This window comes from Parastagonospora nodorum, assembly GCF_000146915.1.
Source record: "Parastagonospora nodorum SN15 chromosome Unknown scaffold_3, whole genome shotgun sequence".
Taxonomy (NCBI): Eukaryota; Fungi; Ascomycota; class Dothideomycetes; order Pleosporales; family Phaeosphaeriaceae; genus Parastagonospora; species Parastagonospora nodorum.
In genome coordinates this window covers 34,200-50,401 of record NW_001884551.1, presented here as the reverse complement: position 1 = coordinate 50,401, position 16,202 = coordinate 34,200, and the positions used below count along the sequence as shown (strand labels likewise).

Genomic DNA, 16,202 nt, shown 5'->3' with positions numbered 1-16,202 from the left:
GATGCATCGCGACTTCCGCGTCTAACTCGCTGCCCTCACTCAGCCTGGTCCTCCACACCTCTGGAAGAACGCACTCTGCCACCACACTGAGCAGTGAACATGGTCACCACACGTGATGTCAGCAACCTTGGTATATTTAACCTGTGTTGTTGTCTCGACAGAAAAACAATTCTCGATACTTCCACTCCACCTCAAAACGAGTCGCCTGATTCCTACTTAACAAACCGATACATGCTTAGTGGTCGCTTCGATTGCCTTCCTCGGACAGTTTCTTAGTTCGTGATTGCACTCAGCCTTGCGTACTGATTACTAACTCCTGGCAGCAATTGGCTGTCGTGTGTGCGGTAGCCTTGAACCTAAATTAAAACGCAACAAGCCGGGAGTATGGGGAGAGTCGACTCTCCAAAAGATGAGGTTCTGACAACCCAAGTCGCCAATGTAAAGGTGGAGGTGAAGAACCAAGATGCTCAGAAAGGCGCAGAACAGAAAGGCGCAGAACAGAAAGGCGCAGAACAGAAAGGCGCAGAACAGAGGTCGGAAGAGGACATTTCGACCCAGGATGTCATGGCCGACTTAACTACCATTCCGGAACCCCGCGCAGATGAGCCTTCGAAGTCCAGACGATTGAATTTGCGGTCGGCTGTCAAAATAGGAAGCCTGATAGACGTACAACTATTGATCAATTCGCCAGACGTGGACCCGGACGAAACAGATCAAGATTCGCGCACGGCGTTGTGGTGGGCGGCTTGGAGTAAAGGGGCGGGCGACAATGCTAAGGTAACAGAACTGCTACTTGCAAATGATCGTCTGGATATTAATGTTGCCGACGATTGCGCTCGAACACCATTATATGCAGCCTCATACACAGGCAATGTGGAGGTAGTGGAACTCCTTCTTGCAGAAGCTAATCTGGAAGTGAACGCCAGGTGCAACAGAGAGCCATACGAGGGGTCAACACCGCTACATGTAGCTGTGGACCGCAGGCACAAGGAAGTGGTTCGACTCCTTCTCACACGGCACGACATCGACGTCAATAGTACTGACTCGAAAGGAAATACACCACTGCACATGACCATCGCAGAGAACCGAATTGACAGAAGCATAGCCAGACAGCTGCTTGCAAAAAAAGATGTCAATCCGACCATGGAAAACCGAAATGGCCGATCGCTCCTGGAAGCAGCCGCCTGTTTTGGATATTCAGGTTTCGTAGATGAAATGCTTTCATCAGAAAACACCCTTGGGAAGAATCCGCATAGAGTTCGTCAAGCACTTGCGATGGTAGCCGCGGGCGAGGGACATGTTCAAGTATTGAAAACACTGCTCAAACATACCGAAGACCTAAGGTCAGGAGACAAATTTCGACGGACACCCCTGCATTGTGCATCAGAAAATGGACGTTTAGATGCCGTGAAGCTATTGCTTGGATTACCTGGAATCGACGTACATGCGAAAGATTCCAGAGACCAGACACCGCTGTTTCTAGCTGTTCGTCGAGAAGTGACAGCGGTTGAAAAGCTTTTCCTGGCGCATGATGGTGCTTATAAAACAGAAGAGCCCTCTCATAGCCGAGCACTCCTCAGATACGCTGTTCAGACTGGAGAGGTGGGTGTGGTGCAGTTGCTTTTGGAAGGAGAAGAGGGCCAGGAGATCTACGACAATACCCTAGACGTATACGGCCACACACTGATGTGGTCAGCTGTCGAGAAGGGGGACGAAGCAATGATGCGGAAACTTCGGGAATGGGATCACACAACCTTACATTCACTGGTCAACAAAGGAGAACAAGCATCAGTGGAGGGCCTGCTCAAGACTGGCTATAACCCCGACACCAAAAATGTGTATGGCCAGACAGCACTACACCTTGCGATTTTACAAAACCGCCTGAAAATTGCCAAAGTACTCATCGAATCGAACGCGAATGTCGACTGCAGGGATGCGAGTAAGAACACACCGATGCGACTAGCTGTGGAACGGAAAAGCTATGGAATTATTAATTTGCTGTTATCGAAATCAGCACATGTCCGCAGCTTGTTAGCGAATGACTGGCTGAAAGCATATGATGAAAAGACGTCCAAAGTTGTGTTGCTGAGGGAAGAACCCGAGAGGCGGCAAAGCATTAAGTTTATCGATACAGACATAGGTACTGCTGAGCTGCAGCGCGTTACTGCCACGGCCGAGGTCAACCGACGTTTGTTGTGAGTTTCTTGAGTTTAGTATTTTTTTGGCATGTAAGGCTGACATCCCCTGTTCAAGCCTCCTGCCAAGTTGCTTGTTGTGGCAAAAGAGCCACTTACCTCACTCATCTATGGTTGCTAAGCCGAATGAGTTGAAAACCCTGTTGCCTGAATCAGCAGACAGTGAAGAAACGACCTTTTCAATGCTTCTCTGGTTTCCTGCGGGATCAAACCATGAAATTGGTAAACACTTCAAGGTGCCAGACGGTGGCCAGTGTAGAATAACGTGGACTACGGCCTCGACTTGCGCAACGTACTGTGGGACAGGGACTCCGTCCATGGATCATTTCAGCACGCTCCCTTGTGGTTGGCTGCCCGATGATGGAGTTGATTTCATTGGTCAATTCCTTGAATCTCTCATTTTGAGGTGGCGCCGATTGTGTGAGCAAGGGAAAGATCACCTCGCTACATGTGTAAGTCTTTCGCACCATCAGTATCCTTGTGGTGCTTTGTACAAGTGTTAATTTATCGTAGCGCTTGGATCAACTGCAAGCCAAGGGTCAACGTCAGGAAATCATCTTGAGGCTTGCCCAAGATGCACAAACGTGGTCCGATTTCCGTAAGACGCTTACAACACAAATGCGTACAGCGACAGCATTCGTAGAGCAGTACTGTCGTCTCTACAACAAAGGCCAACACGAAAAGTATATGATAAATTACATTGAAAGTAGAGAGAGCAGTATTGCCAAGAGGATCAATACACTGGATCAAAAAACACGAGATCTGATGCAGCTTGTAAGTGGGCTTGTTACGAGTGAAGAACTACTCCGCTGATGCAATGCTATGTAGGAATTCGCTTGGGTATCGATCACGGAGGCGCATCGGTCAACAAGTCTCGCAACTAGCATGAAACGTTTGAGCTGGGTCACTGTAAGCTGCTGTCCTTTATCTGAGTCAGGAACTATCATGCTGACTAGGCACATGCAGTTCATCTTCCTGCCAGCAATGTTCGCTTCCGTAAGTCCTCCTCCACATCACTCGGGAAAACCCCAAACTAACGGCTTACCTCGTACAAAGAGTCTATTTGGAATGAACGTCAATGTATTGACAAATGACCCTGATTGGCGTTGGGCGCTCCTTTCAACGGGCATCTGTATCACGTCTACTATGAGCGCGTGGCTCATCTTCAGATTCTTCCCAGTCAGTCTCGGAGCGCTTACACATTTGGCGCAGCTAATACCTTGTAGATCGAATTATGGCTCGAGGAGAAAGTCGGGGACCGCATAGCGCGACTCACTCGAAGCAGAAAAGATGCGAGAGAAAGAATTGATCACACCGCAGTAACGCACCAGGAACATGCATGATTGGGGACTGAAGAAGTTCAAGGTGTTGAATTGGTTGTATGATACATACTTGATAAAGATAGCAGGAGAGGTTCGAGAGTGTCAATCACTTTTGGATATGATGTTCACTTCGCCTGTCCTAGAGACTCTCACTCTCCTCGGTTACATCATGCATAAACTACATCCATATGTTGCGTCGCCATGATTTAGTAGATGACATTTGCTTTGTTGTGAAGCAAACCGCCTCCTGCAAGCCCTGAGCTGAGCAAATTTACATTTAGCGTCCTCCAGCCCGCGCTAGCTCCCGATCGCGTGTTCTGCCATTCACCGCCACGATCTAGGTCTAGGCCTGAGCCCCGCCACCCCTCCAGTTTGCTAGCAATAGTGACACTATCGACATGCTTCATAACGCGCCATACTCCTCCAGCCACGAGCTTCGGCGGCAACGACTGTCTATTCGCATCATCTGATACTGCTTCGGACGAACGCGGGGTATCGTCAACGTCATCGCGACTTTTATATTTTGTGTAGAAGCTATATAGGACCAAGTCACACCACGAAAACGCCGCCAACATGGCGCACCCGCCGATACCAAGCCTCTCGATGCCGCCGCGCTTCGTAATCGAACTCGACCGCACCGACCCCGATGTTCCCTTCCGCGCCTCGCAGTCACACATTCATCACACGTGGGCGCGTACCTTCCACTCTAGGCCCGAGCTCTACCTTCGCCCACAAAGCATCCCCGAGATACAAAAGATAGTGACGCTCGCGCGGCGCATGCGAAGACGCGTAGTAACTGTGGGATGTGGACATTCGCCATCGGAAATAACATGTACCTCGGCATGGATGGTGAACTTGGATGACTTCAAGAAAGTGCTGTCTGTGAGCGAGAAGGAGAAATGTATGACGGTGCAGGCTGGTATACGGATGCATGATCTCAATCTGCAGGCGAAATCCTTCGGGTTGACGATGCCGAATCTGGGATCGATTGACGAGCAGAGTCTTGCTGGGGCGATTGGGACCGCGACGCATGGTAGCTCCATGAGCCATGGTCTACTTTCTGATCGCGTGAGGAGCCTGAGGATCTTATTGGCAAACGGACAGGTGGTCAAGTGCTCGCCGACTCAGTCGCCAGATCTGTTCCGTGCGGCCCTCGTATCGCTAGGCGCATTGGGTATAATCGTCGAGATCGAGTTTGAAATGATCGAGGCCAGTGACATCGAGTGGAAGCAGACCATACTCCCCATTGAAGACGTGCTAGCCGACTGGGAAAATGGACTGTGGACTTCCAATGAGTTTGTGCGAGTATGGTGGATGCCCTACATGAAGCGCGCAATCGTCTGGCGTGCCGACAAAACCACCAAGCCCCATAAGAAGCCCGCATACAACTGGTACGGCGGCAGCATCGGATACCACACCTACCACATTCTTCTCTGGATCAGCCAATTTGTCCCGCGCATTCTGCCCTGGGTAGAACGGTTCGTTTTCGGCATGCAATACGGTTTCAAGGACGGTACCACCATCTCTGCGATCGGCGAGCAGCGCAACGAACTACTCATGAACTGCTTGTACTCGCAATTCGTTAATGAATGGTCCATCCCGCTTGATAAAGGTCCTGAGGCGCTCTCCCGTTTGACAGACTGGCTACATGGCGACGAGCAATCGTCTGGCATTCCGTTCAGCACCAAAGGCCTATACGTCCACTCGCCTATCGAAGTCCGCGTCGCAAACACCCAAGGCCGTGAACCTCGTCCATACCTCGACACAAGCTACCCCGACAAGCCCGCTCTTTACCTCAACGCCACGCTGTACCGTCCATACAACCAGGACCCACCTTGTCGCGAGCGCTACTACCAGGCGTTCGAGCACTTAATGAAAGAATACAATGGTCGGCCGCACTGGGCTAAGAACTTCGAAAATGTCGACTACGCTTATCTTTCGAAGACGTATGGCGCGGATCTGGATGAGTACAATCGAGTGCGCAACGAAGTCGATCCGGAGGGTATGTTCATTGGCGCATGGCATCGACGCACCATATTGCCACCGAAAACAACTCAGCCCTTGTATCCACTCGAAGAGAAAGAAGTCGTCCGTCGTGATCGCAGGAGTGGTGGTGTAGACTGGATCGGCGAGCAGGCAAGGTGGTGGGATGGCGGTGTTGATGTTTTTGAGAAGACGAATGGCAGTGAAAGTGGCGAGAGCTTCGATTTGATGGCGGAGGCGGAGGCGAGTGTCTTGTTGGAGGATCGGACGGATGTGCAGATGTTCAGGTCGGAAGACTTTGGGGATGAGAGGAGGAGGAGAGAGGGGACCCAGGAGTTCGTTACAGGGACGAGCGTGTTCGATAAGATGTAGGTTGGTGGAGTGTAGGTGTCTGGACGGCTTATTGGCGGTGTCTTGAGGCTGGGCGAGGTCGTTGTCGTTGTCGGAGACGTCCATTGCTGCGGATCCAACGGTAGCACCGTGATTTCCTCAATCTCCACACTCAAAATGCACGGTTTATCTGCTTCACAAAATCATTCTTCAAGCGCATCGTATACGTGGAGACGGCTAAATCGACACATCATCGCACAAAATCCACATGCTCATGTATGCGAAGGACCCGAGGAACACATGTTAATTTGCTAATGTTCCTGTTCATAATCCTCGCGTCAGCCATGGTCAACTCTACTCAAAACCTATATATCTACACTCACACATTTCCATATACAGAAGGACGACGGCAATAACGCAGTGTGTAGACTCACTTGCATCCTCAAAGCTCTACTGCTAACATTGTTCAGATTTCATGATACAGTTAATCTAACCCGTGCGCTTGCTCAGTACATTATCGCGCGTTTATAAATTTCATTCACATGGCATCCAGGTGGCGTAGATTCCAGTAGCTACAATGCTACAAAGCCACGCAAGAGATCAAAACACCCTACACATTAACCCTAAAATAACCGCAACCCCTTCCTCGACTTCTGCATCTCACAACTCCTCCTCATTGGCCTCCTCAATGGCCTCCTTGACCTGCATGTGCAAGTCCTCCGCCTTCACATCCTCGACGGCACAAGCCTCCCATCCATTCACCAGCGCTCGTAGCGTCACGTCACCATCATCGTTCAGCTTCATCGCCGCCAGGAAGTCGCACAACTTAATGCTGCCGATCATGACACGGCTCTGCAAATGCTTGTAGTTGCGCACCTGAATCGCCGAGTACGGATGCGCCGCGCCAACATCGAGAAAGACACGCTCGAAGTTCGACATCGCCAGGAATGCCTCAACGAGCTCCATGATGGTGTAGGTGGGTGCGACGGGGCTGTGGAGTTGGCGCAGGAACTCGCCGAGCATCACGATGCCGATTTGCGTGTTGATGATGCGGTGGGGATTGTCGGGGCGGCGAACAATGGGGACGGCCTGCGGTGCGGTGTAAACCGTCACGGTACGCTCGAGCTGAGCGGGCTCGTGAGCGGGAGTGGCGGAGCGATGGAAATTTGCAGGGAGACCATCCGGAACGTGTCGAAGGGTGCCAATGTAGGCTACAAGTCGAATCGCGGAGTCTTGAAGAGGGATGTCCATAACGGTCTTGCGAGCGAAAAAGGGTCCGAAGACAGGACGCGGAAGGGCTGGGGCAAAGGCCTTCAGATCTTCGGTGGTGAGGGCGATCTGGGGCATCTCCAGAGCAATCTTATCAGGAGAAGCCGGTGGTGCAGAAGCAACCACTGGGAGACCAAAGCCGTGGTAGATCGCCACTGCCATGTAAGGCTCATTGATCTTGGACTCGGCGTACGACTCCTCGTCGGCCACAGCTAGGACCAACGCAGTGCCAGTCTTGAAAGAGCCCAGGTTCTCAGTGGTGGCGGCAAGGGGCTCGAAAATCTTATCCTGAATTGCGACGGGCTTGGACTCGTCGTCGATGGGTGACGACTCTTCTTCAGAAGCCAGGGAGGTGTCGGTGTCGGTCGTGGTGTCATCAGACTCTGAGGTTTCGATGACTTGGACGATGGAAGCGGTGGACTTGCTGACGTCCAACTCAGTGCTCTCTAGATCAATGCTCTCCGACTCAGTGACCTCAAGCTCGATAGTCTCCAGCTTGGTGGGTTCCAGCTTCTCGATCTCAGGCAAGGCGGTGGACGCACCAAACACGATGGGGGTGTCTGTAGCGTTGCCGAAATCGTAGCTCGCAGCTACTGGAGACAGGACGGAGACAATCGAATGACCAGAAAGCGAAGAGGTGCCGAAGTTGAAGCCGTTCTCGGGCAGGATAGAATTCCAGGTCTTGGGCACCTGGTCGTCTGCAATGGCCAACTTCATCTTCATATCCTTCTCCTTGGCCATCTGCATCTGCTTGGCAGTGGCCTTTAGAGAAGTTGCGTTCATGACCTTCAGGATCTTCGCAGCACGGCCTTGAAGGATGGGCTGCGCGCAGGCGTCAAAGTACCACATGTACGATGGGAGGTTCTTGATCATCACACGCTCGCCGTCAGGCTTTGCCGCGTTCGCATGAAGTGACTTTCGCAGCGACTCCTCAGCACGCTGCTTGTTTAACGCCATTACATCCTCTTCGTCCCGGTCTGCAATGTCTTGGAGATCGTAGACGTCCATCGGTAGTTCCCGGTCAGCCGCATCGCTCTCAGCAAGGCCCTTGATGATGGCGATCTGCTGCGGAATCTTCTGTACGCGAGCTGCAGCGGCCTTGGCCGCGGCAATAGAGGCGGCTTCCTCAGGAGTGCGGACCTTCTTCTCCTTCTTGCGCTGGGCGCCAGACTTCTTGTTCTTGCGAGCCTTCTTGAGGGTCGCAGAGGCGTCTTGCGCGTCAGACTGCGCAGCCGCATCTAGGGAAATGTGAGTATCATTTGAGAAGAGGCGGGAAGTAGCGGACGTACCTTGTGCAAAATCATCCAGAACGGCGTCATCCAAGGTGGGAGTGGAGACATCATTAGCCAGCTGAGTGGTCTCAGCCGAGACGGAGACTGATCCAACGTTTGAAGCAACGGCGGGTGTTGCAACAGGAGTGGACTTGTCGCCATTCTTCAATGTGTTGGTGACGTCGACCTTGGTGTGAGTCGCGTCCTTCACATCGACCTTCTTGTGGTCAGTCTTCTTGGGGAAATCAGCGGTCTTCGGGGTTGAAATGGGAAGGGTAGCCGCAGTATCCGTGCTCTTTACACCCTTCTTGTTCTTGCGCTGAGACTTCTTCTCAGTCGCAACGAGCTGCTGCGTGGTCTTCGGCTGGGCTGCGAGAGCATTGGCCTCTTTCTCAGCCTTGTCGCTCGGAGCAGATGAAACGGTGGCAACCATATCAGAGTATGACTTCTTGGTAATGGCAGTGGCCTTAGCAGGCTGTGAAGAGGATGCAGGCAAGATAGGAGCCAACAGATGAGCTGCACCACCGTTACCCGCAAGCTTGATCGAAGGCCCATTGTTCGCTGAGGACTTCTTCGTCGGTGAAGTAGGCTTCTTCACGGACTTGGAGGGCGTTGTAGCCTTCGACTTCTCGCGATACGGAGCAGGAGCAGGGGTGGCCTCGGGCTGCTCGATGGCCTTGATAGGCTTCGCAGCTTCAGGCGAACTCACTGAGCTTGAGGAAGTCGTAGAGCGACGCGACTCCTGAGTCTTCTTCGCGCAACCGAAAGCAGCGCTATTCAGAACCTTGGCGTCATCAATCTCGCGAAGAGCAGCAGCCGTCATGAAATCATCGGACGGCTGAGTGGATTTCGAAGGCTCACGTGGAGCTGGCACGCCCTTGGGAGCCACCATCGTGAGCGTGAATGGCCAAGAAGGCTTCTTGTTGTTGGCGGGGACGGGCTTTGGCCCCTTGGGCGAAATCAGGGGCGCCGAAGTCTGCGATGAGTTCATCGAGGCCAACGACTTCGCGGAGTTTGACGATGACGAAGTCTTGCGGGCGTTCGACTTCTTCTTAGGCTCCTGGACCTTCCAGAATGCAGGAATGGAACCTGGAGCGGGACCGGCGGCGACGTTGGCGAAGGAACCGGGGTGACTCACGGTAGGCTGAGCAACCTGTGAGCGAGCCGCATTTTGCTTCCACACCGTGAGGGTGTTGATGTGCGAGGTCTGAGCCAGGCCAGAATTCGCGGCATTGGCATAGCCGGTGACCATTGAGACCGGGGCTACCTTCACAGGCGCGGGTCCAGTGGACGGCTTGTCAGTGATCTGGGTGGGAGCTGCGACCTTGGCCTTCTCCTGGAAGAAGGACTTGTCGGGCTTGGCAGCAGCGAAGTCGGACTTTCCTCTTGCCATTGTGTGTGGTTTTTTCGATTGGCTTAGTGAGTTCGAGTTGTGTAGGAGGAGGGATGTTGCTCGTGTGTTCGGACACGTGCAAGAGAGAGAACGTTCGTGAGACACTGTCTGATAGGAGCTAGAGCTGTGGTTGATGTCAGTCTCCGGACTTGATCAAAGCCAGAGTGTAGAGAGAAAGCGATTTGGGCAAGATCTTGGGTGGTGTGTAGCTTGTGAGAGATCTGGAGGGGAGAGGCGTGGCGGGCTAAACCGGATTGGGCGTTGGAGTGAATGACAAGAGTGATCACGTACCTGAGAGCTGGTGGTCCAAAGTGGCTGTGTGGTTGAGAAACGTGTTTAGAAGCTTGATCAGAGTCTGGTTGATTAGTCTGGGAGTTGAGTAGATCAAGTCAAGGAGCCAAGGGTGGTGGAGAGAGAACTGGCGAGGTTGGTGGGCATTAAGTATCCAGAGGAGAGGAACGAGGAGTCTGTGCGCAGGGTGCGAGCCTGATAGCCCTCGCCTGCGGTCCTAGGTAGCTCCAATCACGATCAGGCGCTTTGGTGTGTCGTACGGGCAAGGGGTATCTTTCATGGGGCGACTCTGGCTCAGTGAAACATTCACTTGCATCGGGATGGAATGATGGGGGCAAAGCTGTGCCGAAAAGGCACCGAGCATCCCAGCAGTCCTTGAGAGTATTGATGTATATAGTAGTCAAAAATGCCTGTACCTATTGGCCATCATCAAGTGAACAGATACGATATCTCTTAAGACGCGAATCTAACGAGGTGCTCTACATTGCCTTTAAGAGGCCCCAACGTGTTATCAACTTGCTACGAACAAACTAATAGCAAGTACAAATCGACTCAAAGATGAATTGGAGGCTTCTGGAAACCAACGACCTCCTCATGGAGAGCTAGAGCCTGGGATTGTTATCTTAATTGTCAATATCATCAGTTGAGCAAACATGGGAACACACACCTTTAGATCAAACCACGTAGAATAGCTTAGAACCTTAAATGATACTTTGACCCTTTACATGATTGCTTTGAGAATTTGTGATTGCAACACAAAAGCCGACCTACAGATTCATTTTCCTGTACTCATTAGCACACGAGAATATTATCGCCTATCGCGCGGAGCATGATCAAAGAGAATGGGACAGCGCAGAGTTTGTCGGATCGCTATGATTATAAGAGCTATCATTTTGGTCTTAATGAGCTACATGTGCCACATGAACAATGCCCGACTCAATATGCTACGTCTGGGTGCAATACTGGTGCCGCAATTCTTGTATGTATCATAGTCAAGTGATGTCCTAAGCTCCTCTGGAGACTTTATTGTGAACAGCAGAATTTCGCGTTGTGCAGTATCTCCTGCAGTACGACAGAGCTATTTCCACGAAAGATCTAAGATGAGGTCAATGCTATCACCAAGACTGAATGTCTGTACATGCATCCTGATGCAGGGACCAAGATCGAGAAGCTTATTTTCTGGGTCGAAACACTAGGCATTGGGAAGTAATAGGCTATTAGACGTGCACGTGATTGATAAGAACACAGGAGGACGTCAGCAGATAGGCCTTACAAGGAGACAGCCCATCGATAAGGTCATCTTTGCAAATTGACTGCCCCTTCAGAAAAAACATTAGCCTCATTTCCATTTCCTTTTTATATATTCCATCGTGAATCACGAGATTGGTGATTGGGCTATTATAGGTCATGCAAACGTGTGAGGTGAAGGAAACTTAAAACGCCTCAACCTCCCCTATTTGCCACTACAACACTATCGATCCTTCCCGAAGCCACCTGAGATGGGTCCTATTTCGAACCTGTCTTTACATATTCGACCCCACATACGAGCCGAGCGCTCGAGCAACCGTCTTTCCCACGGCGGTTCCGCGAGAAGCCATCTCCTTCTCTGCGCTGACGATGCACGCCTGCACGACACCTGGAAGAGTCGTCCGCCCGTACTCAAACTCCAGCAGCACCAGGAAGTCCGCCAGCTTTGTCTGGACCACACGAACGATATTCTGAAGAATGGGCGACTGTAGAGCCTTGCCCACTTTTGAAGTACCCATAGACGGCCGCATACCGACCATCTCGCGCTCTCGGTTTGCGCACGAAACGAACACCTCAGCGACCTACTTCTTGGAGTAGGTGTCGTCGATTGGTATGGGCATGAGCGATACCCTCGATGATGTCAGCGATGCAGATGCTGCCCATGTGTAGCTGGGTTCACACGGATGTCAACCAGGGTCATCCGGTCTCTCAGCGGGGGCGCTGGCGATGCTCTTAGCCGCCACAGAAGACTGGATCACTGAGCTGCAACTCCTGAGCACTTGCAGGTGAATTGCGAGATGGTGAGGCCGCAAGAGACTTGGAGTTTCCGTCGTAGGACTCCTGTTGTGCAAAGATCTCAGCCTGCACGATGTCGCAGAGTCGCAAAACATTGTCTTCGAGCTCCACAAGGATGAGTATGATTTGGAGGCTGGAGCGATCGTCAGTCGTATCGACACTCTGAAGGGGCTCAGCATTATCGAACGCGTCTTCGAAGCCGAATTGGAGACCGAAGCGGCCATCGCTCATCACGATATCTGCGAGCGATTTGGAAGGTACAGGAATCATCTCGACCACGGCTTCGACCAGATCCTGCTCGTTGGTCACTCTAATAAATGACTCCTTCTCCAAGATCTGCTCGATATCAGTCGACCTCTGAATGATATTAAGAACTACTGGGGATATGTGCTCCGCCAATGGGAGTTGTCCATTGATGGTTGGCGTGATGGTCTCCGGCACTTCGACAGTAGCGGTCTGCTGAATGTGGGCGGTGGGCTCATTCATGGCGGCTTCATCCGCAAGAACTTTTGCAGAGGCCTTCGCCTTCTTGGCCTGCTTCTTCTGGGCTCTAGATTTCTTGGAGGCCTGCTTACGGGCAAGCTTCTGCTGAGCCATGAGTCAGCTTGGGTCTTGATGCTTGAGGGTGGTATGGGTGGCGGCGTTGGGAGAAGTTGGTAACGGAAGACATAGCTGTAGGTTGTTCTAGGTCTTGAAAGGTTGGGAGAAAGGTGAGTGTAGGAGATTTGGAAGAAATTTGGTGGCTGTTTGGAAACAGATGTGAGAGATTTGAGAGAGAGACAGAGTGTTTCTTGTGAAAATGAGCTTTTGGGCTTGGGATGTATTTGAGTTGAGCTTTCTATTTCGAAGTTGTGGAGAGAGAGTCCAGTGAAGAGGCCGAGGGGGGTTACATGGGAGGAGAGCGAATTAGGATCCACTAGCGCATCGATTGAGCATGAGCTTGCACAGTACAGCTCCAGGTAGGGTGATGTGATTGTAGCTGTTGTCTTACAGCGTTTTGTGCGATTTTGTTGTAGAGTGATAGACCCCTTTCACAGTGATGCGATGCGTCTCCAAAGGCAACGGAAATCTGGGGGCAGAGTATCATGAGTGTTTCATGGCGGGTATATACAGCAGCATTTTGCATTAGCTTATGGCTGTTTATACTGTGCAGCAGCAAATTATAAAATGGGCGGTATTTCTATCATACATCATGTTATACCAAACTCATCTACATTCATGTTTTCAACAACAGCTTTACACAATTATTAGGATTGAAGCAAACATGCACGCAAAATGACACGGTGGTTTCACGACACGGTTTTTGTTTTTGTGTGGCATAATTCATGTTGTAGTTCAGGGGCAAAAATGTTATTCAATCTATCTCAGGCGTCTCCTACCCAGAATGCCATAATGATATTGCAACTCCGACGAAAATCCAAACTCAGCACCAAATCATCGCAGACTCTAGATCTGTCCCAACCGCCGCCCGAGTGCAGCCATTAATCCTGTCGTCGCTACAGTCCTCAACCGCACATTCTCCCGACTCAACAAGCCAAAGACGCAATGCACGTCATCCAAACTCATATCATCTTTAAAATGAGACAAGAACGTTGCAAGCGACGTCGTCCCAAGGAATATGGTATGCGGTATAATGCTGCTCCCCATGACTGCGCCTGCCGTATATGAAGCCGGCAGAGAACGCCCACCAAGCTTCTCTCGCTCGAGGCTAACAAGCTTCAAGAAGGTGGCCACAATTGCGAGATTTGTTGTCGTGCCGTTGTCGGCGGCTTGGAGGTGCGAGAGGAAGGTGGAGAAAGACTCTGTGCCCAATGTAGCCTCCACGAGCTCAGATGAGCGTGCGTCTTCTTCTGGCACATTGAGGACGGTGACCTCCTTGGAGATGAACTCCAGAAAAGGATCAACCACATCCTCATCTTCCGAGAAGCTCATATCAGTGTCAGGTGTGACTTCGCCCTCAGCTTTGACCAACTCTTGCGTACGGTAGGTGCAATCGGCGCGAAACGACCCTAGCAACCCGTCCATGTTGACATCCTCATCAGTGTCCTCAGATGATGAGGTGTTAGCCTCCTCGTGCATCTTAAGTGGCGAATCGAGCTTGCGCGGCGAAGCATTCGATTTGACTGGCGAATACTCAGATTCGAAGTCTGAGTCGCCATCATCGAGCATTATGTCCATGTCGTACATGGGTTGAGTGAGGTCAACAATGCGCGTGTGTCCATTGGTTGCTGCAAAGAACATGCGCTCGACGTCAGCTTCGTCTTCGCTTTCGTTGGACGAGGTCATGCCAGCATCCTGGACGATTCGCAGAGGCGATTCAAAGCCGATAGAGGTAGCGATTGACGTGGACGGAGGAGGGGTAGCAATCGGCTTGTAGGGCGAGGCAATCGAGTCGAAGTCCGAGTCGACATCATCATTGTTGATGGCGACGTCATATAAGGTTTGTCGCATGTCGACCAGGCGAGTAAAGCCATCTGTATCGGCGAAGAACATACGCTCTGAGTTCCAGAGCTCGACGATGTTTTGGGCGTTCTTGTGTATGGCAATCGGAGAAGCGGACTCGTGTAGCATGCGCGCCAGGTTCTGAGGGTGCACTTCATTGTCGACTGAGTCGTACTCTTGTGCAGTGAACTCGAGCTCAGGCTCCTCAATGACTTCGAGATGAGCATCAGTCTCGATGAATGCAGACGCACACGCGCTTGGCTGCTCGGATGCTTTTGACAGTTGAGTCTCATACTCTGGGCTTGCAGGGACTGAGCCGGAGGTGTCGCTCGACTCCCCCAGTTCCTCGTAGTGCAGGGATGCGCAATCCTCTTTTGTCGGCTCGGTACTAGTCGCATGCTCCGATCTGATCTCGGTGACCTCTACCTCTGTGCGCTTTCCGAGTACGTCGAAGATGCTCGGAGTCGAATGGCTTGAGAAGATCGAGCTCTTATTCGACATCTCATCGGAAAGAGGCTTAGTCATGGAGGCTGGAAAGATCCAGTCAAGCATCGCATCGACCTTGGTAGTTGTCTGCGTCGGAGAGCCAAAGGTAAAGAACGAACCATCAGACTCGGTGAACGCTGAAAAGAACGGTGCCTTCATAGGCTCGTTCTTCGCCTTGTCTTCCACAGTCTCTTGGCGGAATGCGATCGGTGTCAACGGATTTCCGTAGTTGTCTGGGGTAGGGTATGCGCTGCTACCGGCCTGACCCGTGAAAGTTGGCACAGAGGCGGCCGGCACGCGCTGCGCAGGTGAGTACGAAGCTTCCTGACCACATCCTACAATAGGCAGTGGAGTGAGATTCGCCAGAGCGGTTGCGCGGACGGCGTTGGTAGCTGCACGGCGGGCGACGTTGGGGTCGTCGCGGGGTGCTGGGGCGATTGGAGGATGTCGACATTTCTTGTTGTGTGCCAGTGATTTCTTCAACGATGTTTTTTCTGTCACCAGCGAAGCGTCTTTGTCAACGAGGTGCGCAGCGCGAGGAGTGAGAACTGTGCCTGTGGTCTTTATGTTAGACATCTACGTACGGATGCGTCCATAAGAGAACCTACCGTCGAGGTGGGTCTTACGCCCTGTGGCAGGATTGATCTTGATGTCGGTACCAGTGGCCATAGCGGAGGCGTCTAAAACCATATATTGTCAGTGATCGCGCGTACCAGGTTGTATGTGATCTCATACCATGTGCGGTGGTTGAGGCGCTCTCCTTGGGCCTTCTGCTCCTGGTCCTCCTTGAACTTCTCGGCTCGGATAAGCGCCTGCTGGCGGAGCGTCTTGCTGTGCTTGGAGACCATTGTGGAGAGGGTACCTGTGCGGGTGTGTTTGGGGCTCGCTCGAAGGTTTTCGGCGGGCTGGAGTCGGTTATCGAGAGTAGACTATGTCATTGGCTGAGGGAAAAGGACTTCGTGGAGCTTTGTAGTGTGATTTCGGAGAGCCGATAGTCAGAGAGCCGGCGGTTGGTCAAGGTAGTCAGAACTTGTGGCAGCGAGGTGAGCGGACAAGAGGGCACGAATGGCGGACAAGCTGTTCTATGCTAGGCTGTAAACGGATCGACTCAAAGTGAAAGACGATATTCGGTGCCGTCATGTTCGCCGACGTTGAGGCCATGACAGCCAAGAGAGGT

General features: G+C 51.9%; 5 protein-coding genes across 5 annotated transcripts; 2 read left to right on the top strand and 3 right to left on the bottom strand.

Moving 5' to 3' along the window:
• Positions 1 to 99: 99 nt before the first annotated feature.
• SNOG_01864 (hypothetical protein) lies at positions 100 to 2,199 on the top strand (the record flags this gene model as incomplete). The annotated part of the gene is made up of 4 exons (XM_001792437.1): positions 100 to 130; positions 324 to 335; positions 377 to 1,939; positions 2,015 to 2,199. 4 exons carry the CDS (start codon positions 100 to 102, stop codon positions 2,197 to 2,199), a joined length of 1,791 nt encoding a protein of 596 aa, XP_001792489.1.
• A 1,891-nt stretch (positions 2,200 to 4,090) lies between these two features.
• Positions 4,091 to 6,033, top strand: SNOG_01863 (hypothetical protein; the record flags this gene model as incomplete). Its single annotated transcript, XM_001792436.1, has 1 exon — positions 4,091 to 6,033. One exon carries the CDS (start codon positions 4,091 to 4,093, stop codon positions 5,870 to 5,872), a length of 1,782 nt encoding a protein of 593 aa, XP_001792488.1. The 3' UTR covers positions 5,873 to 6,033.
• A 457-nt stretch (positions 6,034 to 6,490) lies between these two features.
• SNOG_01862 (hypothetical protein) lies at positions 6,491 to 9,763 on the bottom strand (the record flags this gene model as incomplete). The annotated part of the gene is made up of 2 exons (XM_001792435.1): positions 6,491 to 8,337; positions 8,389 to 9,763. The coding sequence occupies 2 exons, from the start codon at positions 9,761 to 9,763 to the stop codon at positions 6,491 to 6,493; spliced, it is 3,222 nt and encodes a 1,073-aa protein (XP_001792487.1).
• A 2,271-nt stretch (positions 9,764 to 12,034) lies between these two features.
• Positions 12,035 to 12,694, bottom strand: SNOG_01861 (hypothetical protein; the record flags this gene model as incomplete). The annotated part of the gene is made up of 1 exon (XM_001792434.1): positions 12,035 to 12,694. One exon carries the CDS (start codon positions 12,692 to 12,694, stop codon positions 12,035 to 12,037), a length of 660 nt encoding a protein of 219 aa, XP_001792486.1.
• An 849-nt stretch (positions 12,695 to 13,543) lies between these two features.
• On the bottom strand, positions 13,544 to 15,873 carry SNOG_01860 (hypothetical protein; the record flags this gene model as incomplete). Its single annotated transcript, XM_001792433.1, has 2 exons — positions 13,544 to 15,601; positions 15,739 to 15,873. 2 exons carry the CDS (start codon positions 15,871 to 15,873, stop codon positions 13,544 to 13,546), a joined length of 2,193 nt encoding a protein of 730 aa, XP_001792485.1.
• Positions 15,874 to 16,202: the final 329 nt, after the last annotated feature.